Genomic DNA, 27,137 nt, shown 5'->3' with positions numbered 1-27,137 from the left:
CTAACAACATGGGAACAATAGCCATCTAAAAAGTACGTGAAGTCCTCTTTTGTTACTAAGATATATTACGTGTTATCATTATGGAAAATTTGGAAAATATAGAAAAGTAGAAAGAAAAACAATTGAGTTCTGCTGGCCTGCCCTGTTTTTGTAAGACCACACTTATGAATTGGTCACTACTGCCTTTGTGAAGTGCTCATGAATTATCTGTTCAATAACTCACTCTAGAATGTTGCTGGAGTTTGGCACCTAGGTCTTAATTTGCCATTTCTGTAAATAACCTTATTACCTTCCTGCAAATTGGAACTTTTGTTCCAGAAGCCACCTAGCTTCTGGAAATTCTCTTTTTCATTATTCTACACAGTTTACCAAAACTAATTGCACAATAAAACCTCAAAATTCCTTGGGTATCTTGGGACAATTTATGTGGACCTTCCACTGGAATGGAAACTCCCAAAGGGAACCTTTTTATTCACTGCTATATCCTCACAAACTAGAATAGTGCCCTGCAAATGTAGGTGTTCAATACATTTTCTTTTTAAAATATTAGCTTCATTGAGATATATTTCCCATATCAGAACATTTACCCATTTAAAGTATAAAATTCAGTAGCTTTTAGTATATTCACAGTTATCCAACCATCAATTTCAAAACAGTTTCACCACTTTTTTTTTTTTTTTTTTGAGAGCGAGTCTTGCTCTGTTGCCCAGGCTGGAGTGCAGTGGCACGATCTCCGCTCACTGCAACCTTCACCTCCCAGGTTCAAGCGATTCTCGTGCCTCAGCCTCCTGAGCAGCTGGGATTACAGGTGTGTGCCACCACGCTCAGCTAATTTTTGTATTTTTAGTAGAGACAGGATTTTGCTATGTTGACCAGCCTGGTCTCAAAATCCTGCCCTCAAGTGATTCTCTCATCTCGACCTCCCAAAGTTGTGGGATGACAGGCACAAGCCACCAAGCCCGGCCCCATTTTCACCACTTCTAAAATATCCTCAGATGCTTAAACAGTCTGTCACATGCCATTCCTTCCCACCACTAGCAGCCACTGATTTGCATTCTATCTCTATGGATTTGTGTATTCTGGACATTTCATGTAAATGGGATGGTACAAAATGTGGTCCTTGTGTCTGATTTCTTTCACTTAGCATAATGGTGTCAAGGTTTATCCATGATGTAGTAGATATGCCATTCCTTTTTTATTGCCAAATAATATTCCACCAGATAGATATATAATACCATGATATGTTTATCCATTTTAAGCTGATGGGCATTTGAGTTATTTCCATTTGTTTAGGTTGTCTTTACTTCTTTTGATGATGTTTTGCAGTCTCCACTATACAAGACTTATACTTCTTTTGTTAAATTTATTCCTAAGTACTTATTCTTTGTGATGTTGTTAGTATGTTAGTATACAGAATTATTTTCTTAATTTTATTTTCGGCTCATTCATTCCTAACGTGTAGAAATACAATTGACTTTAGTATGTTGTTTTCATATCATCCTTGCTGAACTCTAGTCATATTTTTGTGGACTCCTTAGGCTTTTCTATATACAAGATCATGTTATCTGTAAATAGACGTAGTTTTACACATTCCTTTCCAATCTGGATGCTTTTATTTGCTTTCTCTCCTAATTGCCCTGGCTAGAACTTCCAGTGCAATGTTGGTTAGAAGTGGTGAGAACAAAATCCTTGTCTTCTTCCTGATCTTAGGGGCAAAGCTTTCAGGCTTTCACCATTATATATGATGTTAGCTATGGATTTCCATAGACTCTGTTTATCAAGTTGTATCAATAAATATTTGAGAATGAATATACATATATATATTTAAATAAATTCTTTATAATGTTTGCTTTTTGGGTCTTGTTAATAAATCCATCCCTGATCAGTGGTTAGAAAGATATTTCTGCTACATTTACTTTTAATAGTTTTAAAGCTTTGCATTTCACATTTAGGCCTTTAATTCATGTAAATTTATACTGTATATGGTATGAAGTTGGGATTCTAATTTTGTCATTTATCTGAAAAGCAATTTTCCTAACACCATTTTTATTCTTACTCTATTTGGCAGACAATTTTATAGAAATGAAAAATAAAACAGAAGTTATGGGGTACTGTATTGTACAATTCTTTTATTTATTATTTCTGTTTTTTAGAGAGGGGAGCTCATTCTGTTGCCCAGGCTGGCATGCAGTGGTGCAATTATAGCTCACTGTAGCCTTGAACTCCTGGACTCAAGCCATCCTCCTCTCTCAGCCTCCTGAGTAGGTGGGATTACAGGCTGAAGAGCCCAACCATATTGTACAACTCTTAAGGCTGGGCAGAAATTTTGAATAGGACAGGATCATGTGGCACCACACTCCAGGTTCCATTGTTCAGCCCACATTACATTGCATGTAGAAGGAAATATGGGAGTCAGGGCTTCACATCCAACTTCCAAATCTCACTTGAATGCATTTCATTGGCAGAACCTAAATAACATTCAGATCCTTAGGTACAGGGATGTTGAGAAATGTAATTTTCACCTTTCCATCCCCTTCCCTAGAGGGGATGAGGGTAGGGGCTATATGAAGCTGCGCAGATGAATTCTGAGTGTCAAGGTCCTAGCACAAGGTTCTTCCAATTATCTTCTAATAGATCATTTTCTATTTTTTCCTCAATGTTTTCCTTCTTCTGCATTACACCTAGCTGCTATTGTTTCTTATATATCATGTATTTCATCATTCTTTCTTGGATTCACTTTTCATTTTGCTGGAATACCTCCTCCAAAAAAATTTTTTGTTTGTATGCAGGTGATAATATTCTGAGTTTTCAAATGTTCAAAAATATGTTGATTTTGTTTACATCTTTGAAGATAGTTTGTGCAATAAAGAAATTCAAGGCCTGGCATGGCGGCTCACAACTGTAATCCCAAACTTTGGGAGGCCAAGGTAGATGGTCATTTGGGCCCAGAAGTTCTAGACCAGCCTGGGCAACATGATGAAACCCTGTCTCTCCAAAAAAAAAAACCCAAAAATTAGCTAGGTGTGGTGGTGTACACCTGTTGTCCCAGTTACTCAGGAGGCTGAGGTGGAAGGATTGCTTGAACCCAGGAGGCGGAGGCTGCAGTGAGCCAAGATTTCACCACTGCACTCCAGCCTGGGTGAGAGTGAGACCTTGTCTTAAAAAAAAAAAAAAAAAAAAAAAAAAAAGAAACAAAGAAATTCAAAATTATTTTTCTTTAGAATTTAAAGATGTATTATATTTTATACATTAAAGTTTTTATTTTTAATTTTTATGGATATTTTGTGGCTATATAATCATTGTGCACATTTATGGGGTACATGTGATGTTTTGATACAAGCATACAATGTATAATGATCAATTTGGATAACTGGGATATCCATCACCTCTCACCTCAAATATTTATCATTTCTTTATGTTGGGAACATTCCAGATCTTTTCTTTTAGCTATTTTGAAATACACAGTAAATTATTGTTAACTGTAGTCACCCTACTTTGCTATCAAACACTAGAACTTATTCCTTCTAACTGTATTTTGTACCCATTCACCAATCCTCTTCATCCCCCTTAGAATTTTGAATTCCTCCATTGCCCTCATTGTTCCACTATTGCCTATGAGAAATATGATACTGCTGTGTGATTCTGGTTCTTTTGAAGGTAACCTATTTTTTTTTTCTCTGTGGAAGATTTTAGGGTATGTCCTTAAGAACTTTTGGAGTTCTTAACTTTTATCAAGATGTCTAGGCCACATATCCTGCTTGCCTGCTTGTACTATGTAGGCCCTTTTAATTTGAAGACTGATTTTCTTCATTTAAAGGAAATTTTGTTCTATTGTTTCTTCACTTCTTCCCCTCTATTGTTTCTGTTCTTTCTTCCTATAATGCCTCTTAGCTAGACGATGAAAATCCTGGACTCTCCCCTATGCCTTCTAACATTGCCCCATATTTTCTTTTCCTTCGTATTTGTGTGTGTGTGTGTATGTGTGTGTTTGTGTTCATGTGCACACTAGGGGAATGTCCTCACATCTGCCTTTCAGATCTGTAACTTGCCTTCAGCCACGTAGAACAGGTGTTCTGGAGCCCGATAGCTTGACTTCGAATTCTGACTCACCTAATTTTTAGCTGTCTGAGCAAATGACTTAATCTCTCTCTCTCTCTCTCTTTTTTTTTTTTTTTTTAATGAGACGGAGCCTCACTCTGTTGCCCAGGCTGGAGTGCAGTGGCACAATCTCTGTTCACTGCAACCTCCACCTTCCGGGTTCAAGCAATTTTTCTGCCTCAGCCTCCCGAGTAGCTGGGATTACAGGCATCTGCCACCATGTCCAGCTAATTTTTGTATTTTTAGTAGAGACAGGGATTCGTTGGCCAGGCTGGTCTCGAACTCCTGATCTCAAGTGATCCTTTCGCCTCGGCCTCCCAGAGTGCTAAAATTACAGGTGTGAACCACTGCGCCCAGCCATTAATCTCTTTAACTCTGTTTCCTCACCTGTGAGATGGGGAGAATAATAGTACCTGCCTCACTGGGTTAGTTTGATTATTAGGTATGTTAGGATGTTTAAAATGTGAAGAACAGAGCCTGGGCCTAACACGTAGGAGGTACTTAATGTATATTAGCTGCTAGCATTATCAACAATTACTCCACTTGTTCATTGAGGTTTTAATTTTAACAATCCTATTTTGAATTTCCAATAATTTTTCTTATTCTCTGATTTTTCCCCCTCATTTGTAGCAGCCTATTTTTGTTTTATGGAGGCAATATCCTTTCAAATTTTTCCAAAGATATTAATTACTATTTTAATTATTGATATTAATTGTGGTTTAATGTTTTTCTTTGTTACTTTAATCTTCTATTTGTTTATTATAGCCTTTCTCTTTCATGTTCTTTTTTTTTTTTTTAATTTCTCAAATGTCTAGCAGTCCTTGGTTGCCTATTCCTTTTGATCTGTGAGGGGCTCCACTGATCAGGATACTTGGCTGCTTTCTCACGTAGCTGTCCACTCATTGATTCATGTGAGGCTTGCTGTGGCATCTGAGTGCATGGGTGGGAGGTGTCTGGTCAGGTTTCCCTCTGGTTTGAATGGGTGAGCACTCCCCAGGCAGCCACTGGAAGGAGAGCTCTGCCCTAGAGGTGTGGTGCTTTGGAATAAAGTAGATTTCATTCCAGGGCAGAGATGTGTGTCCGCAGACTCTGTTAACTCTCCTTTTCTCCCAGGCCCAGCGCTGCCACCAGGGCCCCATGGAGGTAGATCTCCGTCTCTTGAGAGAGCAGTTCTCTGGCTTTAGCTTGAGATCTGTTTTTCGTTTGGTGATCACCCCAACGATTGTGTCTTGGCCAGTTCTGTCTCTTTACATCCATTGGCTCAGGGCTTGGAGCTTCTCCAGTGCTGTCACCAAAAGTGCCGTTCTTCCTTTTTCTAGGAAATGAGTTTTCTCTCTTCCTTTCCAGTCAGTGCCATGCCATCTGCTTTCTATCTTCCAGGAATTCTTTGAAATGATTGGTCTATTAACGATGTCCATTCTTATTTTCCAGTGTTGTTATGGTTTATTTTCTTTTGTCTGTTCTTATGTCCTGTTTGCCTCCCGTCACAGTTTTTCCCCCCAGTAAGACCATGCACAGGAAAGAGGAGAGCTGGATGTACATCTATCTGCCATATTGAACTAGAAAGCTTTTTTATTTTGAGCTTTCCAAGATTTTCTTAATGATGCCAATTTCCTCCCAGATAGATTAATATGAATATATTTTTTGTGTGGGCTGTGTCTCTGGATGTCCCCTGGAATAATGGTGGTTGTTGTGTCCATGATCTGCCTCTTTAGAGAGCTCAATTCTCTTTTTAATGAACACTTGGGGGCTTGGTCTGTTGCTACAACACCCTGCTTCTCTCAAGCTTCAATAATAAAGTAAGTGTGTTAAGGAACTATGAGTAGAGAACCATAAGATAGTCACCCATCTCCCAAATATCTCCCATACCGTCATCTGTCAAAGGCACCTGAAAAACCTTTTTGTCTTCAGGAATCTCCATATGAAAATGCTAACGTCCCAAGAAAGAATAAGACCTTAAGGCTTAAATAAGTAATATCAGCCAACATCTTCATTTGGAAGCTTGGGTTTGTGGAAACATAATGGCAGGGAGATGATGGGAGGATGAGGAGGATGTGACAGGGACTCCCAAAAAGGGAAGTAGGTGTAACTGTATGCTTCTCAGTTTTCTTTGCCCACCCTGGCTGATACCACATAGTTTCTGTTTCTCATTTTGAATTGGCAGTAGGAAGTCAGCTGCATTCCTAGGCATATGGATATGTGCTATTATAGAATGAATGTTTGTGTCCCCCAAAATTCATATGTTGAAGCTCTAACCCCTGTGACTATATTTGGAGGTAAAGCCTTTATTGGAGGTAATTAAATTTAAATGAGGTCATAAGGTTGGGGCCTTGATCCAATAGAGTTAGCGTACTTCTTAGAAGAAATGCCAGAGTCTCCCCCTCTGTGGCTGCCCTCACCAGAAACTGACCTTGTCGGACCTTGATCTGGGACTTCCAGTCTCCAGAGCTTTGAGAAAATAAATTCTGTTATTTAAGCCACCCACTCTATAGTACTTTTTTTTAATGGAAGCTTGAGCAGACTAATACAGTTGTCTTTAGGGAAAGATTGAAGATAGAAAAAAAGCAAAAACACAAGTATGGGGCCGGGAGCAGTGGCTCATGCCTGTAATCCCAGCATTTTGGGAGGCCGGGGCAGGCAAATCACCTGAGGTCAGGAGTTCAAGACCAGCCCGGCCAACATGGTGAAACCCCGTCTCTACTGAAAATACAAAAATTAGCCGGGCATGGTGGTGTATATCTTTAATCTCAGCTAGTTGGGAGGCTGAGGCAGGAGAATTGCATGAATCCAGGAGGTGGAGGTTGCAGTGAGCTGAGATCATGCCACTGCACTTCAGCCTGGGCGACAGAGTGAGACTCCGTCTCAAAAAACAAAAACACAATTATGGATAGTCAGCATTTCCTTTTTTTATATATAAAAATTGAAGAGACCTCATGTTTGGGATCTTCTTAGCTAAGATTAAAACCAAGCTCTGGAGTGCCACAGTCCAGGTGACAAAAATGATTTTTAAAAAAATTTGTGAAGCAGTTTTGCATACTTTTTCCATGTCTGAATATCAAGTTCAGGAAGCTTGACTCCATGGCTCCCGACCAATATTGGCAAAATATATGGAAAATAAATTGCTAACTTATTTTCAGTAGCATATTATTGACCAAGGAAACACAAAACAGGATTTTAGGCCAATTAATCCAGCAGTGTTAGAATGAACAGTGAATGGGATCCATGTGGTTGTCACTTCAGATGGTCGGCACTTTTTAGTCATGCTGGAGCTATATTTGGTTTGCTGTGGCTGAAGCAGCCAGGGAGTTGCTATAGTGTGATTTGCACCCCTGCTGCAGCAGAATATGGCACTCTCAAGATCAGAAGGCACTGTTTTATTTTAAGTTTCTCCCCCTTGCACCTTAAGGTCTCTCTGCAGATGCATGTGACTAGGTGAGACATATTCATGGAATATTTTGAAAATAGGCCATTTCCCCCCTCGTGCATTTTCACTCTTTCTACTGAAGTTCATCCCTCAAGCATGAACATTCCTTTTCCATTGTCACTCACTCTCTTGGTGGTGGTAACCAGTCTTGTGGCTTTGAATACCAGCTACACAACGATGCCTCCCAGTTTATGTCTCCAGCCCTCTCTCCCATGAACCCTGGATGTGTTTATCCTGTGGCCTATTCAGCAGCTCCACTTAGATACCTCTTGCATTTGGAGAATGACAACCCCATTCTTCCAGTTGCTCGGAGTCATCTAGGACTCTTGTTTTTGTGTCACACCTTACATCTTATCCATCAGCAAATCCTATATGCTCTACCTTAAAATACATCAAGGCTCTGACTCCTCAGGGTCTTCACTGCAACCACCTTGGTGCAAGACACCGTCCTCTCACCTGGATTATTGCCGAGCTGCTAACTTGTCTCTCCATTTCTGCCTTTGACTGCTATACTCTCTTTTCAACGCAGAAGCTCAAGGGAGCTAATCCTGAAACATTTCCAGTCTCATGGTGAAAGCCAAAGATCCTTCATACTAACCTATAATATAGCCTCCCATTGTCCCCCACCCTGACCTTCTAGTGCTTTCCGTTTTCTAGCGATGCTGACCTTCTTGCTGTTCCTGCAATACACGGGCACATTCCACCCCTCAAGCCTTTGTGTTTCTTTTTCCCTCTGCCTGGGAACTCTGTCCTCTCAGCTGTCCACATGGTTCACTCCCTCATCTCTTCTAAGTCTTTGCCTAAATGTGACCTTCTAAGTTCACAAATTCTCTCTTCAGCAGTGTCTAATCTGCTATTTAGCCCATCCATTGAGCTTTTAATAGTAAAAATCTTTTTGTTTTTAGAAGTTGTGCTTGGTTATTTTTCAAATCTGCCAGGATCTTTTTTTTTTTCTTTAGTCTTGTACCTTGCTACTACTACTTTTTTTTTTTAAACATTTTAAGCATCTCATTTTATATTTATATGCCAGAATTCCATTATCTGAAATCTTTGGGACCTAATACTCTTGTCTTTCTTTCCTGTTGCTTTTCTTTGTGTTGCCTGTGTGTTTTGTACTTTTTGTGTGTTTTTATTGTTGTTGTTGTTTGGGGGTGTTTTGTTCTTTTGAGACAGGGTCTTGCTCTGTTGCCCAGGCTGGAGTGCAGTGGTGTGATCATGGCTCACTGCAGCCTCAACTCAAGCAACTCTCCCACCTCAGCCTCCTGAGTAGCAGGGACTACAGGTGCACACCCCCATTTTTTTTTTTAAGTTTTAGTAGAGATGACATCTCACTATGTTGCCTAGGCTGATCTCAAACTCCTGGGCTCAAGCAATCCTCTTCCCTTGGCCTCACAAAGTGTTGGGGTTATAGCTGTGAGTCATTCTACTTGGCCTGTAATTTTGGATTGTAAATTCTGGTTTGTCTAGGTTCTCTCTGGGGTTGAGAAAAGTTCTTCCAGAAGGAATTTATAATTGCCTCTGCCAAGTACCAGTGGCACTGACAACTCAGGACAACTTCAAGTTAATTTCTCCCCCTGGGGTTTATTAAGCCAAACTAGTAATGAAAAGCCAAGCCCAAACTTATGTTAAGCAAACCTGTGGTTGCCAATTCTTGAAGGAGAAGTTTATCTGCATACAGAGCCCAGTGGCCAAATTTTTTTTTCTGGTCTACCCTTCATGAATGAGGTTATATTTCTTTTATTTATTTTTATTATTTTTATTTTCATTTTCCTTTGATACAGAGTCTCACTCCGTCGCCCAGGCTGGAATGCAATGGCGCGATCTCGGCTCACTGCAGCCTCCGCCTCCTGGGTTCAAGAGATTCTCCTGCCTCAGCCACCCAACTAGCTGAGATTATAGGTATGTGCCACCACATCTGGCTAATTTTTGTATTTTTAGTAGAGACAGCATTTCAGCAGGTTGGCCAGGCTGGTCTCGAACTCCTGACCTCAGGTGATCCACCCGCCTCAGCCTCCCAAAGTGCGGGGATTACAGGCATGAGCCACCACGCCCCACCAAGGTTCTACTTCTTTAGGGTTCCTGGCTTTATGAGGCACTTTTGCTCCTACTCCCCACCTTGAGTGAGCTCAAGGCTCTGACTCTGTCCTCTGTGCATCCATGAAACTCATGTCTCTCTGTTGTATAAATCAGTGCTGTATCTGGCAGCTTCAGCTTCGCCATCAGCTTTCCGCTCTGCTTTCTAGCTCCCTCTTTGTTTTGGGCCTTTGGGGATATCTTTTATTCTCTTATGAGTACAGCTAGGTATTTAAAAGCATATTTATTATATTTTCCCCAGCAATCTCAAGATTTTGCCACATTCCTGTTTTACTAGATATAGAAATCCAGACTTTTTCCACTCATGGATAATACTGTGTTTTCTGTTTATAAGCTGTATTTTTCATATAATACTGTATCATAGACATTGTATCATACCATTAAGTGCTCTGCTACTAGATCATTTAAATGCCTTCATTGCAATTCATTGTAGGGATATCCAATAATGTTTAATCATATCCTAATATTGGACATTTGAGGTTCCATTTTATTATTAGTAGTATTTTTTTTAGTTATTATGACTACATTTATTAAGTGTAAATGGTTGTTCCTTATTATGAGATTATATCCTTCCTACTTTTATGATATTAAATATCAACTTTTAAATGAAATATTGGTAATAAGGTTTTTAAATTTGCTTAAATATCTTTACTTGACCATCCCTTTAACATCCCCCAATTTTTAAAGTCCTTTTTGAATTCAGCATTTTATTATTAATTTAATTCAACATCATTATTTCTTTATAATATGAGCAATGAGTTTGACTTACTGAGAAACATTTTACAGTTTTATTGTTATATTTGGAAAAGAATAGTGATAGATATATAGAAAACTAAGAAAGCAACCAAATGAGAAATTTATTAACTAGAGGTAAGACAAAAGTTTTTAAGAGAAGGATAGATATGTGGTTCATTAGTGAGAATATTGACATAGTTATAATAAAGTAAACCCTGTAGAAAATAAAAGTTGTTTTAAAAATCTATCCTGCATTCGTATGGGTTTTTAGAAAATAAGCTGTAAAAAATAACCAGGCCGAGCGCAGTGGCTCACGACTGTAATCCCAGCACTTTGGGAGACCGAGGTGGGCAGATCACGAGGTCAGGAGATCGAGACCATCCTGGCCAACATGGTGAAACCTCGTCTCTACTAAAAATACAAAAATTAGCTGGGTGTGGTGGTGTGCATGGTCCCAGCCACTTGGGAGGCTGAGGCAGGAGAATTGCTTGAACCCGGGAGGCGGAGATTTCAGTGAGCTGAGATGGCGCCACTGCACTCCAGCCTGGCGACAGAGCGAGACTCCGTCTCAAAAAAATATATAATAACCTTATTAAAAATCATACTGCAGTAAGAAACTTAAGTAAATTACTCATCTTAAGAACATCAAGATAAATTAGACTTGTATGGTATTTGAATATATGAATTTTTAAGGATACCTCAAGCGGATCATACTGGATGTTTTACATTATTAATTGGGTTTTAAAAATATCCTCAATTTTCATACCAGTAATTTTTGTAAAGCCTTGTATTTAAGCAGTATTTCCAAGGAGTATTAAAACAACATACAACAGAGTCTTTAATACCTAATAAACAATGTCTTCTGTGGAAGGGTCTGGAAAAATTATTCACTTTGACAATTGTCTTATTGGACTTTCAGTTCTAGAAAGCACTGCCTTGTTTAAAAGATAGATGTTCATCTTGCTTACCAGAGAAACTCATATTTCTGATAATATTTTTTCTTAAGAGGGACTCCCTCTTTGATATACTGACTATGGATGGAATTAAACCATAATAGAACTGTGAGAGAGAAGTAGAGAAGGGATGATGTGTGTATGTGTCTGTGTGCAGCATGGCGGGAGGTGACTAAGTCTTCATCTTTCATAGTAAGATGCAAAAGAGAATGTTTGAAATGGAAAGCTCAAGAAATAGCGATATAAATTATTTTTTAAAAGGTGGAGGCAAGTAACAGAAGAGCTGTAAGTGTTAAAGGTGGTTATATCTTCAGAGTAGGTCTTGGAGCTGGAGAGAATAGGCATGGAACTGCTGTTTTGTAACACTGTTTGCTTTTAAATGTGATTAACTTAAAATATTTATAGGGCATATCACATTATCTAGAGTAAAAACATATAAAAACATACTCTGTGGGAGGTCTCCTTCCCACCCTTGTGTCTCACCTGACTAATCTCCCTTTTCTTCCCCTCCACACATAATCACTTCTCTTAGTTTGTTTTATATTCTTCTGTATTTTTTTTTGCACATACAAGCAAATAGGATATACAGAAATAAATATCCTCCTTTCAAGGTAGCTTACTATAGTCACTGACTTTCCTTGCATTTTTTACTTAATATCTTGAGATTTCAATAATACCAATGTGTATATAGAGCTGCATAGAATTTCATTACCTGGCTATATCACAATTTGTTAAACCAGTCTCCTGTCAATTGACATTTAGGTTGTTTCCAGTCTTTTATTATTATTCATAATGCTATAATGTACATTTGTAACTTCAAATGGATGCAAATAAGTAAAGACCAAAGTAAAAAAGCTGTATAATGTAAATTAATGTAATTGTTTAAAAATTCATTACAATTAACTCTAAATACTATATATTACAGTTCACTTTTAATTATTCAGGAGATTTATCAATCATTTATTCATTCATACATTTATTGAATAAATTTGAGCTCTTACTATGTACCAACCCCTCCTATAGTTCCTGGGGATATAGTTGCAACCAGACAGAGCCCCTGCCCTGTGGCTTACAATGGGATGTATGGGAACCAGGCGACGAGATGCTGAGTGATGATGACATAGTGAGGTCACTTGGCAGAGAGGATAATGACAGCGAGGGTCTGGCTGGTAAAACAATGTCATTCACTCTGCTACACCTAACTGCTTGGATTCTCTATAATAAATATTTATTGCTTTTGTAAATTAGAAGAAAACCCAATTGATTTTTTTTTAAGTGAAGGAGAGAGACACATATGCAGCATAGCATAGGGAAAGAACATATTCTATGATGTCAGACATACCCAGATTGGGTCTAATTCTTGGATACCTTAGCCTTTCTGAGCTTCAGTTTCATCATCTATAAAATGGGGACAGTAATATGTAATTGTTTTTTTTTTCCCCGAAGGATTAAAACTAATGGATGTAAAATGCCAGGAACATTATGGAATGAATGGTAGTTTTTACAAATGTCAATTACAATTTTTATACATAGTTGCACTTGTGGTGATAATCTAGCCTTGGGACTTGTCTAGAGGAGGGAGCAATGACCTCAGCTTGGAGGCTGTGTTTGAGAAGCTGAGGAAGGCTGCATAGATAACTGGCTTTTGAGCTGCATATTTCCAGGGTATGGGAGAGAGCACTGGGCGACTGGGAGGTGATAGAAAGAAGCCCAGGAGGAGAAGAGAAGGGCATGGAGACACAGTTGGGAGCATTTGCTTCCTCTCCCAAGGCGTCTGTCCTGGCATATGTCAGGAATTGCTAAGGCTGGCTCCTTCCAACATTTGAATCAATCTGTGAAACATGCTCGCCGTTCATCACAGTCTTAGGAAACCTGCCACGGGGTATCTTGGGGTTGTTCTTAGTTGACCTGCGTTTATTGGTCACAGCTACTTTTCTGAAATCAAAAGCAAACTCAACTGTGGTGAAATGGAAAGAGAAATCTATGAATAATATATTTCCTCCTATTATCCACAGGATAGTTCTGGGCAAGCCTTACCAAAAAAACAAGGCAGTTAAGAAATAAATATCAGATTCTGGCTATGTTGAATCCTGGCTGTCACATACAGGATTTTTTTCATACACTCAGCCCCAGCTGAGATGAAAGCTGTTAGCTGGCTCTGAAAAATAATTTGTCTCAGAGCAGCATGGTAATTCCGTCTCTTTGAAATAAAGGTTGCTCAATGCAAAAAAATTGAAAATTAAAATTAAAATCCATTCCTTTTGTTCAGTGGTTTGTTTTCTAGGTCTTTCCCTCATTTTGTTTCTTTCTTTCCCTCAGATGATCTATCTGTTCCTCCTTGTGTTCTTTCTCTTGTTAACCAGTTGTTTGTGCTTACATTAAGTGATTTCAGAAATCAGTGGGGATTCAGGATATGTACTGAAATCTGGGTTGAGCTGTTGCTTCTAGGAGTGAAGTGTAAATGTCAGCTCTTTCTCTTCATAGTGTTGTGTTTGTAGATCTTCTGGGGAGAGAAATACATGAGCTGTAGTTCTAAATGGGCTGCCCAGGGCACATGGGCATTTTCTCACAGTTAGAGTGGCCGGACAAAACACTATAATAATGTCCCAAATATTGCAGAATAAAAAAAATATTATTCACCTGAAATTCAGTTATTACCTGGGAATCCTGCACTGTATTTTCATTTGCTAAGTCTGCCCACCTTGCTCATCCTCCACCCCTCTCTGTGTTATGTGCAGATTCCCTTCCTGCATTTAACGCAGGTCTTTTCTTACTGCTCTCTGGTGTTACTCACTCGAAGCTCTTAATGCCGAGTAGAGGTAAGCTCTCAGCGACCAAAAGTAAAGGCAGGAATGTTAAATTTATTTTTTTAAATATTAAAAACATTCACATAATTCACATAGTACAAAAGGCGTTTTGTTTTTAAAAAAAATTCTCAGCCGAGGTGGGCGGATCACGAGGTCAGGAGATCGAGACCATCCTGGCTAACACGGTGAAACCCCGTCTCTACTAAAAATACAAAAAATTAGCCAGGCGTGGTGGTGGGCGCCTGTAGTCCCAGCTACTTGGGAGGCTGAGGCAGGAGAATGGCGTGAACCCGGGAGGCGGAGCTTGCAGTGAGCGGAGATCATGCCACTGCACTCCAGCCTGGGCGACAGAGTGAGACTCTGTCTCAAAAACAACAAAACAACAAAATTCTCCCTGAGCCCTCTTTCCCCTCATCAGCACAGATGTTAAAAATTTTTTGTGAATTCTTCCAGAGATATTTTATACATTTTCTAGCAAATTTATATTTATATTTTTCCCACCCCATTCCCTTTCCCACAAGAGGTGAGTACTGTATATACCATTCTGCACTTTCTTTCTTCACTTAACAAAAGATGTTGGTATATAACAGTACATGAAGAGCTTCTTTACTAATGCAAAGTATTTCATTTTATGACCAGACCGTAGTTTATTTAATTGGTTTTCTGCTGACAAACATTTGGTTGTTTCTAATTTTTCTTTCTTTTTTCCATCTTTTCTTTTTCTTTATTTTGTAGACAGGGTCTTACTCTGTCACCCAGGCTGGAGTGCAGTGGCACAATCTGGGCACACTGCAGCCTTGACCTCCCAGGCTCAAGTGAGTCTCTTACCTCAGCCTCCCGAGTAGCTGGCATTACAGGTGGTGCCACTATGCTTAGCTAATTCTTTTATTTTTTGTGGAGATGAGGTCTTGCTGTGTTTTCCAGGCCTGCCTCGAACTCCTGGACTCAAGTGATCCTCCCACCTGGGCCTCTGAAAGTATTGGGATGACAGGTGTGAGCCACCATGCCTGGCCCAGACTTTTTCCATATGTGACAATCTCTTAGGTAAAAAATGGCATCTCACTGTTTTAATTTGCATTTTTCTTTTTGCGAGTAAATTTGAGCATCTTTTTTTTCTTCTCCTTTTTTTTGAAACAGAGTCTCATTCTATCACCCAGGCTGAAGTGCAGTGTGATCTCAGCTTTCTGCAACCTCTGCTTCCTGGGCTCAAGTGATCCTCTTGCCTCAGCCTTCCGAGTAGCTGGGACTACAGGTGCATATCACTATGCCACACTAATTATTTTTTTTTTAAGGGATAGGGTCTCCCTATGTTGTCCAGGCTGGTCTTGAAATGCTAGGCTCAAGTGATCCACCTGCCTCAGCCTCCCAAAGTGCTGGGATTACAGGGGTGAGCAACTGTGCCCCCGGGCCTGAACATCTTTTAATGTATTTCAAATACGCTTATATCTTCTTTTCTATGTTCTGTCTGTTGATAGACTTTTTCTATTGAATTTTTATTAATTTGAAAGTGCTCTTATGTATTAGGGAAATTATCCTTTGTCTGCAATGTGAGTTGCAAATATTTTCCCAATTTGTTGTTGACACTTTTACTGTGCTTATGGTGATTTTCCATGAACATTTAAGAAATCCATATATTTTATTAGTGGATACAATTTAGTCATATTTTTCTTTTCTTTTCTTTTCTTTTTTTTCTTTTTTTTTTTTTTTTTTTTGAGACAGAATCTTTCTCTGTCGCCCAGGCTAGAGTGCAGTGGCACGATCTCAGCTTACTGCAACCTCCACCTCCCGGATTCAGGCGATTCTCATCCCTCAGCCTCCTGAGTAGCTGGGGCTACAGGCGCCCGCCACCATGCCTGGCTAATTTTTGTATTTTTAGTACAGACAGGATTTCAGCATGTTGGCCAGGCTGGTCTTGAACTCCTGACCTCAGGTGATCTGCCCACCTTGGCTACCCAAAGTGGCGTGAGCCACTGCCCCTGGCCTAGAATGTTTTCATTACTTCAAAAAAAAAAAAGCAAAAACTCTGTACATCTTATAATTTACTCCCCATTTTCTTCCAATCTCCCAACCCTGAACAACTACTAATCTACTTTTTGTCTATGTGGAGTTGACCCTGCATATTTCATATAAATGGAATCATATAATATGTGGTTCTTCCTGACTGGCTTCTGGCTTCTTTCACTTAGCATAATGTTTTGGGTTTTTTTATTTTTTATTTTTAGTATATTTTCAAGGTTTATCATGCTCTAGCATGTATTAGTACTTCATTCCTTTATATTGCCTATTAATATGCCTTTACATGGATATACCACATTATTTTTATCCGTTTTTCAGTTGATGAATGTTTGGGTTGTTTCTACTTTTTGGCTATTATGAACATTCATGTACAATTTTTTTTTTTTTTTTTTGAGGCAGGGTTGGCTCAAAAAAACCATAGGCTCAGCCTATGTTGCCCAGGCTTGTCACAAACTCGTGGGCTCAAGTGATCCTCCCCGCTCAGCCTCCCAAAGTGCTAGGATTACAGGAGTGAGCCACGCTGCCAGGCCTAACTCCCTTATCATGTACACATTGTTTTGTGGCTATATGTTTTCATTTCTCTTGGGTATATACATAGGAGTAGAATTGCTGGGTTATATAGTAACTCTGTTTAACTGTTTGAAGAGCTACCAAATTATTTTCTAAGTGGCTGCACAATTTTACATTCACACCAACAGTGTATGAGGATTCCAATTTCTCACATGCTTGACAACGTTTTTAATTGTCTTTTTTATTATAGCCATGCTAGTGGGTATGAGTTGGTATCTCATTGTCTCTCTGACTTGCATTTCCCTGATTGCTAATGATATTGAGCATATTTTCATGAGCTTATTAGCAATTTATGTATCTTTTTTGGAGAACTGTCTATTCAGGTTCTTGTTCATATTTAAAATGATTTGTCTTTTTATTATTGAATTATAATACTTATTTGTATATTTTAGATACAAATCCCTAATTAGATTTTTGATTTGCAAAAATTTCATCCCATTCTGTGGGCTGTCTTTTCACTTTCTTGATGGTGTCCTTAGAAGCACTAAAGTTTTTCATTTTGGTGATGTCTATTTTATCTATTTTTTCTTTCATCGTTTGTCCTTTTGGTGTCACATTTCAGAAACCATTGCATAATCAAAGTTCATGAAGATTTACACCCATGTTTTCTTCTAATAGTTTTGTAGTTTTGGCTCTGATATTTGGGTCTCGATCCATTTTGAGTTGATTTTTGTATATGTTGTGTGGTAGGGGTAAAATTTTATTCTTTTGCATGTTGATATCTGTTTGTTGTGGCATCATTTGTTGAAAATACTATTCTTTCCCCATTGAATTGTCCTGGAACCCTTGTCAAAAGTCAGTCTCATAGTTTCTTGTAGTGCTTTTAAGGGCTTGTGCTTTTCATTAGAAATTTATTTCAACACCTGTAAAAGTAAAAGCTAAAAAAAAAAATAAAGAAATTTATCTGGTTCAGGGATACAGCTTAGCATTTTTTTCAATTGCTACCTGTTTTTCCAATACAATTTATTTAATAACCTACCTTTTCTCCACCGAATTTTTTTTTTTTTTTTTTTTTTTTGAGACAGAATCTCGCTCTGGTTGCCCAGGCTGGAGTGCAGTGGTGTGATCTTGGGTCACTGCAACCTTCTCTCCTGGGTTCAAGCAATTCTTCTGCCTCAGCCTCCCGATTAGCTGGGATTACAGGCATGTGCTACCATGCCCGGCTAATTTTTGTATTTTTAGTACAGATGGGGTTTTATCATGTTGGCCAGGATGGCCTCGATCTCCTGACCTCGTGATCTGCCTGCCTCGGGCTCCCAAAGTGCTGGGATTACAGGCGTGAGCCACCACGCCCGGACTTTTTTTTTTTTTTTTTTTGAGACGGGGTCTGGCTCAGTCACCCAGCTCTGTCACCCAGGCTGGAGTGCAATGGCATAATCTCGGCTCACTGCGCCCTCTACCTCCCGAGTTCAAGCAATTCTCGTGCCTCGGCCTCCTGAGTAGCTGGGATTATTGGTGGCTGTCACCACACCCAGCTAATTTTTGTAGTTTTAGTAGAGACGGGGTTTCGCAATATTGCCCAAGCTGGTTTCTAACTCCTGAGCTCAAGCAATCCACCTGCCTCAGCCTCCCAAAGTGTGAGCGGTTGGCTCACAGGCGTGAGCCACTGTACCTGGCATTCTCCACTGACTTGACATGCCATTTTTTTTTTCTTTTTTTTTTGAGACGGAGTCTCGCTCTGTCCCAGGTTGGAGTGCAGTGGCGCAGTCTCGGCTCACTGCAAGCTCCGCCTCCCGGGTTCACGCCATTCTCCTGCCTCAGCCTCCCGAGTAGCTGGGACTACAGGCGCCCGCCACCACGCCCAACTAATTTTTTTGTATTTTTAGTAGAGACGGGGTTTCACCGTGTTAGCCAGGATGGTCTCGATCTCGATCTCCTGACCTCGTGATCCGCCCGCCTCGGCCTCCCAAAGTGCTGGGATTACAGGCGTGAGCCACCGCGCCCGGCCTGACATGCCATTTTTAATCATGTCTTTTGGTCTTAGAAGTATTTGGATCCATTTATTGAATAACTGTACCATTCAGTGATCCATTTTTGCACCTGTACCATCCTCTTTTAATGATTTTTTAAAATAATATATTTCATTATATGGTAGGACCAGTTTTCCCTCAATTATCTTATTTTTCAAAAAATTTTGGCCTTTTTTCTTGTTAATTTTCCCATGTGCACTTTAAAATTCATTTTTTCTAGTTTTTCATTCACCCAAATAAAAATTCTGCCAGCACCATTTTAATTAATTTAGGAAACACTGATATATTTATGATATTGAGTCTATTTGTCCAAGAACATTTATTGATGTTTTCCTCCATTTATTTAAGGTTTTTCTCCATCCATTTAAGGTTTTTTTGTGTTCCTCAGTAGCATTTCATTTATTTATTTATTTATTTATTTTTTCCTTAGTAGCGTTTTAAAGTTGTCTTAAAATAGATATGCAAATACCTTGTTAAAGTCAGCCTTAGGTCTTCTATTTTTTGTCTGTTGCTATTGCTATAGTCCTCTATTATGTTTTCTGTATTTTTTATTGCTATAGTCTTCTGTTACATCTTCTACCTAGTTGTTGTTAATTGTTAGAATTTGAAGAGATGTGGATATAATTTAATCTTCTGTTTATTTTTTAAATTGTTTTCTTCTTGAGACTTAAATTGGCATTTAAGCATCTTTTTTCTAGTATGCTGCCAATTACTTCGTTCACAGTTGGGGACTGCAAAGTTATTTGGCATGGAGAGCAGCAATTTTGAAATCATGTCATTTTAAAAAATGTTTTTAACTAAAGGAACATATTTTTATTTAAAATGCATACTTAAGCATTCATTTTTTAACTAAAATTGTTAATATTAGTAGATGAGAAATAAGTAAAACCTAGAAGTATAAATGTATCAGCTTATGTTTTAAATTCGTCGCTTTCCTCAGGAAGTTTACAATTTAGTTGAAGAGAAAATATACATACACCTAAAAAATTAATTGCTTCTATAAGGAAACATATGCTAGTTACCATATAAGTGATTCCAGAATACAAGGGTTTATCTGCCACTTTAAAAATTATTAGACTGTCATTTGGCTTTATAGTATTTGCATTGTCCATAAAGCAGCCATTACTCACTGTAGGTGTCTGCTTTGATCTTACCTGAACCAAAGTATTTTATAACCCATAAACTGGAAAAAAAAAAAACAAAAACAGATAGTGTCACTTATCAGATAAAATTAGGTCTGGCTTTCTTTCTTTTCTTTTTTTGAGATGGAGTCTAGCTTTTGTTGCCCAGGCTGGAGTGCAATGGCACAATCTCGGCTCACTGCAACCTCCACCTCCCGGGTTCAAGTGATTCTCCCACCTTAGCCTCTCAAGTAGCTGGGATTATAGGCATGCGCCACCACTCCCAGCTAATTTTTGTATTTTTAGTAGAGATAGGGTTTCACCATGTTGGTCAGGCTGGTCTCAAATTCCTGACCTCAGGTGATCCACCTGCCTCGGCCTCCCAAAGTGCTGGGATTACAGGCGTGAACCACCGTACCTGGCCTGGCTTCTTAGAAACAAATGTTCAAGATAAGCAGTGGCTTAAATGAGAGAAAAGTTTATTTTTTCCTCAAGAATTCAAAGGTTGGCTGTCCAGGGCTGGTAGGCAGTCCCACGTCTTCAAGGACCCAGCTCCTTCCATCTTCCCAGCACTGGCTTGCTTTCTCAAGGCCTCTGTGTAGTACTAGATGGCTGCTGTGGCAGCAGACCTTGTTTTCTGTTCTAGGCAGCAGGAAGAAGAAAAGATGAGGAGGACAAAAAGAGCTTCCCTCAGAAGTTTTATTCAATAGTTCCTTTTCTGTCTCTTTGACCAGTGTATAATCACGTGATCACACTAAGCTGCAAAGGGTGAGGGGAGGTTGGGAAATGTAGTCTGTTAGCTGGGTATTCTGGGGCCCCAGATAATTATGTGAGTTTTATTACTAAGGAATAAATGGAGAATGTTACTGAACAGGCAGTCTTTGCCACTGTCACCTTCATCTTATCCTTGAGCCTCATTCTCTGCATCCTAGACCTTCATCCCTCCCTTGTCCATATCCTGGCACAGGAAGTGATCCATCAGTACTTGTTGAATACCTTTCTGTGCTTTGCCCATTTCTGGCCCCATCTCTGGGCTCACCCCATTCCCACATCTCATTCATTCTCTGACACCAGTCCCGAGCCTTACCCTATCTCTGAATCAGTGATGTCATCACCGTCACCCAAAGAAGGGAAAGAATTCAGCTGGGGTGAGGCTTCTCAGATGGCCTAGGGGTCATGCATGACCAGAAGCCTACAGAAGGAATGAGATTGAGGAACAGGATACGGCCAGAAATATGAGGAGTCAGAAATATCCATTCCAGCCAGGTGTAGTAGCTCACGTCTATAATCCCAACACTTTGGGAGGCCAAGGTGAGCAGATCACTTGAGGTCAGGAGTTTGAGGCCACCCTGGCCAACATGGCAAAATCCTGTCTCTACTAAAAAGTACAAAAATTAGCCAGGCATGGTGGCAGGCACCTGTAGTCCCAGCTACTCGGGAGGCTGAGGCAGGAGAATCACTTGAACCCGGGAGGCGGAGGTTGCAGTGAGCCGAGATTGCACCACTGCACTTCAGCCTGGTGATAGAGTGAGACTCTGTCTCAAAAAAAAAAAAAAAAAAAAGATCCATTCCAACATCTCTCAGTAATTTTGTTTAAAAACCAGTGTCAGAATGACCATGTTAAAATATCTGTCTTCTATAAAAATGAAATCTATAAGTGTATTTTATTAATACAAAGGTAAGATGTGTTCAGTTTAGAAAAAAATAGAAAATACAGATCAGAAAAGAAGCAAAAAAGGAAAAGAAAAAAAGCATGTATTATTCTCACCAGTTTTCACCATGGGGGGACATTTCCTTTCAGATCTTTACATGTATACAATTGATCCATGCAGAGTTTATGGAAGGATATATGGGTTTGTACTATTTATAACATTTTGAACTTGTGAAGCCTTATTTTAAAAGTTCTATTTTGTCACTCGATTAAACTTTACCTTTGATCAAAATTGTTAAAGAGCTTGACAGGCTTTCTATGTAAATTCTTTAAATATTTTCTTCCCTTTTAATGAAAACAGAAAACTACAGTGAGGTGGGCAAAAGGCAAGCAGCAGGAGAGAGCATGAGTCCATCAAGAGAACTGGGTCATTCGGAGACTGAATAATAAGTAAGGAAAGTCTTAAGTAATCCAGAGTGGAATGGATGAACTTCACAGAACTATCAAAGAGGGTGGGGGTGCCACAGTGAAAGCTTGAGGTCTTGAGTATAAAGGCTGACTCTGAAACTCAGCAGCATCCTTTCCTGTAAAATGGGAATGAGAAGTCCTAACTCAGAAACAGTTCCTACAAGTAGATCAAATAAGATAATATATATGAAGGATTATTTAACCCATAAAGTACTAACTATGTATTTAAACAGCAACGCTTGGCCGGGCATGGTGGCTCATGCCTATAATCCCAGCACTTTGGGAGGCCAAGGCGGGTGGATCACCTGAGGTCAGGAGATTGAGACCAGCCTGGCCAACATGGTGAAACCCCATCTCTACTAAAAATACAAAAATTAGCTAGGCATGGTGGTTGGCGCCTGTAATCCTAGCTACTTGGGAGACTGAAGCAGGAGAATCGCTTGAACCTGGGAGGAAGAGGTTGCTGTGAGCCAAGATCATACCATTGCACTCCAGCCTGGGTGACAAGAGCGAAACTCTGTCCCAAAATAAAAAACAAAAACAAACAAAAAAAAGCAACACTTATAAGCTATTAGAACTGAAGGAATTTTTGATAACATCTAGTCCATATGCCTTTTAATGTTGAGGAAATGGAGACGCATTGTCTTCTTACATTAATGTACCCCCCAAAAAAGAACCTTAAATAAGGTACTGAGAAGAGGAAATGCTTTTTATGCTGAGCACCTGTAATGTTTGCACTGAGATAATGACAATAAATTGCTTTCCAGGTACAATATGGCTGTGAAAGTTGTACCTTGCACAACCAAAGGCATTCACCAAAGGGGCATGGGATTAGGAATTTGGCTTATAGTCCATTTGCCAAACTGTGTTCCTTCAGAGCAGTATCTTCTCTTAGAGCTGCCTTTTCTTAATTTGCCTGAAGGTACCATATGGTACGGTGGAGGCCCAATCTTTATCCATGGGATTCTTGACCAGTGGTCCCTGGCTGATAGCAGTGTTGCTATTCTGGGCCCCAGCACCTTGGGCAGCTGAATAAATGTCATTTCTGGGAGGCCAGTTGCTCTTCTCTTGCCCTTTGGTTAGGGGGCTGCAGATGGAAGATGGCCAGTCTTTCCTTCCACCTCCCATCTCTAACATATTTTCCTCACTGGAAGCAAAGGGAGTTATTGGTGGCAAACTTTGCGGAACCAGGTATTCTTCCTCTAGGGTTTTAGGCATGAATGTTATGAAATGCTTACTGTTTTCTTTCTCCATTTTACCTTATCAAAGCAGGTGTTCTGATGGCCTCAGGTCCGTTGTACTGACAGAGAGGTGTTACACCCACCTCCTGACCTTACCTTAGCTCACTTTTACTCTGGTTTCTTCCTGTCCCTTGGTCTAACTCAGCCCATCTCTGGACCTTAAAGGCCCTTTTCACCTACCCAGAGCATGGCCAGTGATGGTGTTAGGCTAGGCAGCACCTGTGCTCGGTGTGGTCGATGGCAGTCCCCTATGTGGAGTTCAACGGGCGGCACTCTCGTGATTTGAGTTGTTTCTCAATTAAACTCAAAAACAAGGCCTAGAACTTCCAGACACCATCTTAAGAGAATGTTATGTGTTTGATTTTGTTTGCAGGCTCCTTGTCGTTTCTGGTTATTTCCTGCCCCCATTAGGCTGCCACAGAGTTCTTAAATAACTGACTGGAGACATCTGTCGGGGTGTTTCCCTCTCTTTTTCATCCCTACAACACTTACACATTTCTAAAAGTACTGCAGTGCTTCTGGAAACAGGGGTGAGGAAGAGTCTTGTCCTCCTATAAGGTTTTATCCACACATCCTCTGTGTGGAGGGAGGAGGAATGTAGGGGTGGGTGGGAGAGACTGGTGTGAACTGGAACTAAAATCTAGTTTATCACAACATACCATCTGGCAACTCACAGCGGGATTCTGACACCACATTAGGAAACCTTATCTAGGTTTTTTGAACATGAACTTGTGTGTTTCCTCCTGGGAGCCTTTGTTATGTATTTGAAATAATAAGCACTTGGAGTGCAGCTCCAAGTCCAAACTGCCTTGTACTGGTTCTTCTACCTTGGGCAAACCAGTTCACTTTTTTGAACCTCAATTCTATCATCTAATGCAGAGATAATAATATGTCTGGGTTGTTGTGAAGATCACACTGAGAAAGTACCAGGCAAAAATAAAGTGCTTATATTAACTAAATTCAATGAAATGTAAGATGCTAATGATTGTATTTAATAAGATGTATGATTATTTTAAATACCACTAAGGAAAAGAATGCTGTCAATTAAGCCAAGATTTATCACTTTCTTCTCACTTAGAATGTTTAAACAAATTGGAAGAGATTGAGGGGGGTGCTTATTTAGACAGATTTTTATCACAAATCATTCTTGTGCATATGTAAAAAGGAACATATAACTGACACATGAAAGTATTCCTAAATTTTCTTCCTGCCCAATAACTTGTCAATGCAGTTATTGATACCTGTTGGTTTTCCACATATTACCTGCATGCCATCACGAGCTTTGGGGGATGTAGCGTTTTTTTTTTTGTTTTTTTTTTGAGATGGAGTCTCGCTCTGTCACCCAGGCTGGAGTGCAGTGGAGTGATCTCGGCTCACTGCGAGCACCACCTCCCAGGTTCACGCCATTCTCCTGCCTCAGCCTCCAGAGTAGCTGGGACTACAGGCACCCGCCACCATGCCCAGCTAATTTTTTTGTATTTTTAGTAGAGACGGGGTTTCACCATGTTAGCCAGGATGGTCTCGATCTCCTGACCTCGTGATCCGCCCGCCTCGGCCTCCCAAAGTGCTGGGATTACAGGCGTGAGCCACAGCTCCCAGCCAGGATGCAGCATTTCTTAAGAGAGTGCTTCAGTTGTCTTTGGGATGTTCTTACAAGCCTCTGACTCCAGTTCGGCACAGCTGATGTGCGTGCATAAACAATGCCATCCACTTCCTGCCTGGCACGTGGCCATCTGCAATTGTAGGACATCCTGATATCAGAAATGGTAAAATGTGAAAATATTTATGTGTTAGAATTCATGAATATAGGATGGGCAGGATGGCTCACACCTGTAATCGTTGAGAGGCCAAGACGGGCAGATCACTTGAGGCCGGGAGTTCGAGACCAGCCTGGCCAACATGGCGAAACCCCGTCTCTACTAAAAATACAAAAACTAGCCGGGTGTGGTAGTGTGCGCCTGTAATCCCACCTACTTGGAGGCTGAGGCACAAGAATCACTTGAACCCAGGAGGCGGAGGTTGCAGTGAGCCAACATTGTGCCACTGCACTGCAACCTGGATGAGGGTGCAAGACTCTGTCTCAAAAAAAAAAAAAAAAATACTGTAGTGTGATTTATTCCATCATTATTTCATAGTTTTAGCTTTGAGAGCCTGGATATAAAAGCAGACGATGGCCAGATCAAATATAAAATAGAACTTTGACCGACAATCCACAGCCCATGAAACCAGTCCCTTATCTATAATAAGCAGCCTAGGAAGCCAGCCTGCTATAAGTCAGACTTGGAGGAAGCCAGATTGCTATCTCTAAAAACAATCCTGGAAGCTAAACAGTAACTTCTGTAACAATCAGCCCCGAATGACCTGATTAATAACTAATGGCTTCCTTAATTTTTATCCCTTCTTCCAACTTTGGACCAGTCAGAGAAAGCCAAACATGCCTCCTAACCAATCACAGAGGATGCCCCACTTCTAGTGAGCTGCCTGCAGCTTCCCCCTGCAACAGCCCCCAATTAGAGCACACCTGAGGCTTCCTCTTTTTCTCCTATAAAGTTTTCCCACTCCTCTGCCTGTCTTTGAGTCTCTGCCAAAAACAAGCGATGGTGGCTGACTGCCTTTCTATAACAAGCTCTGAATAAAGAGCCTTTGCTTTTCTCATTTGATTGGTCCTCGTTTATTTCCACAGCTTGTAAGGAGAGTAAGCGTGAAATTCTTTGGCTCCTTAGGAACTATACTGGCTATTTGAACAAACGCTCTAGGTGGATGTTTGCCTGGGATGTGGCTCTGTGATGTGACCAGGACAGGCTTCCCACTGACATGAATGAATGATAGAAATAATTTTGGATGTTTCTACATTTACCTATTCTTTTCTTCCTTCCTCTTTTATGTTTTTCCTTTGAAGTTCTTGAGGCCAAATCTGGCTCCTAAAAAACATAAAAGGAAGCTTGCACCAAACGCTCTTCAGGGCCACCTCAGAAGCCTCCCATCACCCACTGTGTGGTGCAGAATGGCGCCCCCCACAGGTGTGCTCTCTTCGTTGCTGCTGCTGGTGACAATTGCAGGTAGGGAACTACTACTCTGGAGACACCCATGTTGGGCTTGAGTTTCTTGTCTAGTGTAAGTAACTCAGATCAACCTGATGTGAAGGTGCTGTTGGTTTGCTTTTCAATAGAATTATTTTACAGGTAAAAGCATGAAAGGCAGACCTCATGCATGAGTGGTTTTCTGTAAACAGGAATTTAAGTTTATTTTTATCATGACTATTCCATGGGAAAATAAAATCACATTTCATGTATACTAGGAAAACTATATGTTTGTATATTGAAAAGAATTGCATACTAGATCTGGCTGGAAAGGCCAGACTTTTATCAGAAATCTTTATTTTCATTATACTCAGTTTGCTTGTGGTGGATACACTCATGGCAAAAAAATCATTGGTGAGCATCATTTAAGAAGACCCATGACTAGGCTGGGCTGGCTGAGCCCATTTGAGTATACCAAGGATTGAGGGTGGTGATATGACTAGAAAAACTGTTATGTACAGTTTGTCAAAATGTAACAAAGCCATAATGAAGATAACCTTAGCGAGACCCTTGTTAAAATGCAGTTTCTCATGCCACACTCCAGACCTACTGAATCAGAACTCCTAGGGATGTAGCTCTGGGATCTGGGTTTTCAGCAGCACCTGGAGATGATTCAGAAGCACCCAAATTTCGGGCAGCAGCATTTTATATGATGTGAGGGCCACTCCAGAAAGTATTGCCATTGGAAAAGCCCTGTCATGATTTGTAGATCGCTTACTCCCCTCCATCCATCCATCTTATTAAACTCATTGCTGCTTAGTGTGTAAGAAAAAATGTCCCCTTATTTCATCTTTAATATACTCTAGAAAATACCTTCATTAATGTTTTAGATTATGTCATTAATGTTTAGAGACCCATATTTTTTCCCTTGCAAATCTCTACTTTTTCATTACTTTTTGCCCTTTTCTT

General features: G+C 40.1%; 1 protein-coding gene across 4 annotated transcripts in view; it reads left to right on the top strand.

The window, feature by feature from the left end:
- Window positions 1-27,137, top strand: part of KIAA0319 (KIAA0319 ortholog) — a 99,214-nt gene that overhangs the window by 19,185 nt on the left and 52,892 nt on the right. For 3 of the 4 annotated variants that reach the window (XM_054557288.2, XM_063725387.1, XM_054557290.2), the window contains one exon: window positions 26,048-26,207. In XM_054557288.2, coding sequence (XP_054413263.2) covers window positions 26,048-26,207 — 160 coding nt within the window. Of the gene's footprint in view, window positions 1-9,303; window positions 9,422-26,047; window positions 26,208-27,137 lie in introns of all 4 variants that reach the window. The other variant, XM_054557289.2, reaches the window with a different exon arrangement.

Source organism: Pongo abelii, chromosome 5, assembly GCF_028885655.2.
Source record: "Pongo abelii isolate AG06213 chromosome 5, NHGRI_mPonAbe1-v2.0_pri, whole genome shotgun sequence".
In the NCBI taxonomy this organism is placed as follows: Eukaryota; Metazoa; Chordata; class Mammalia; order Primates; family Hominidae; genus Pongo; species Pongo abelii.
Note: the sequence above shows the minus strand (reverse complement) of the source record. Positions and strands in the feature narration are given on the sequence as shown.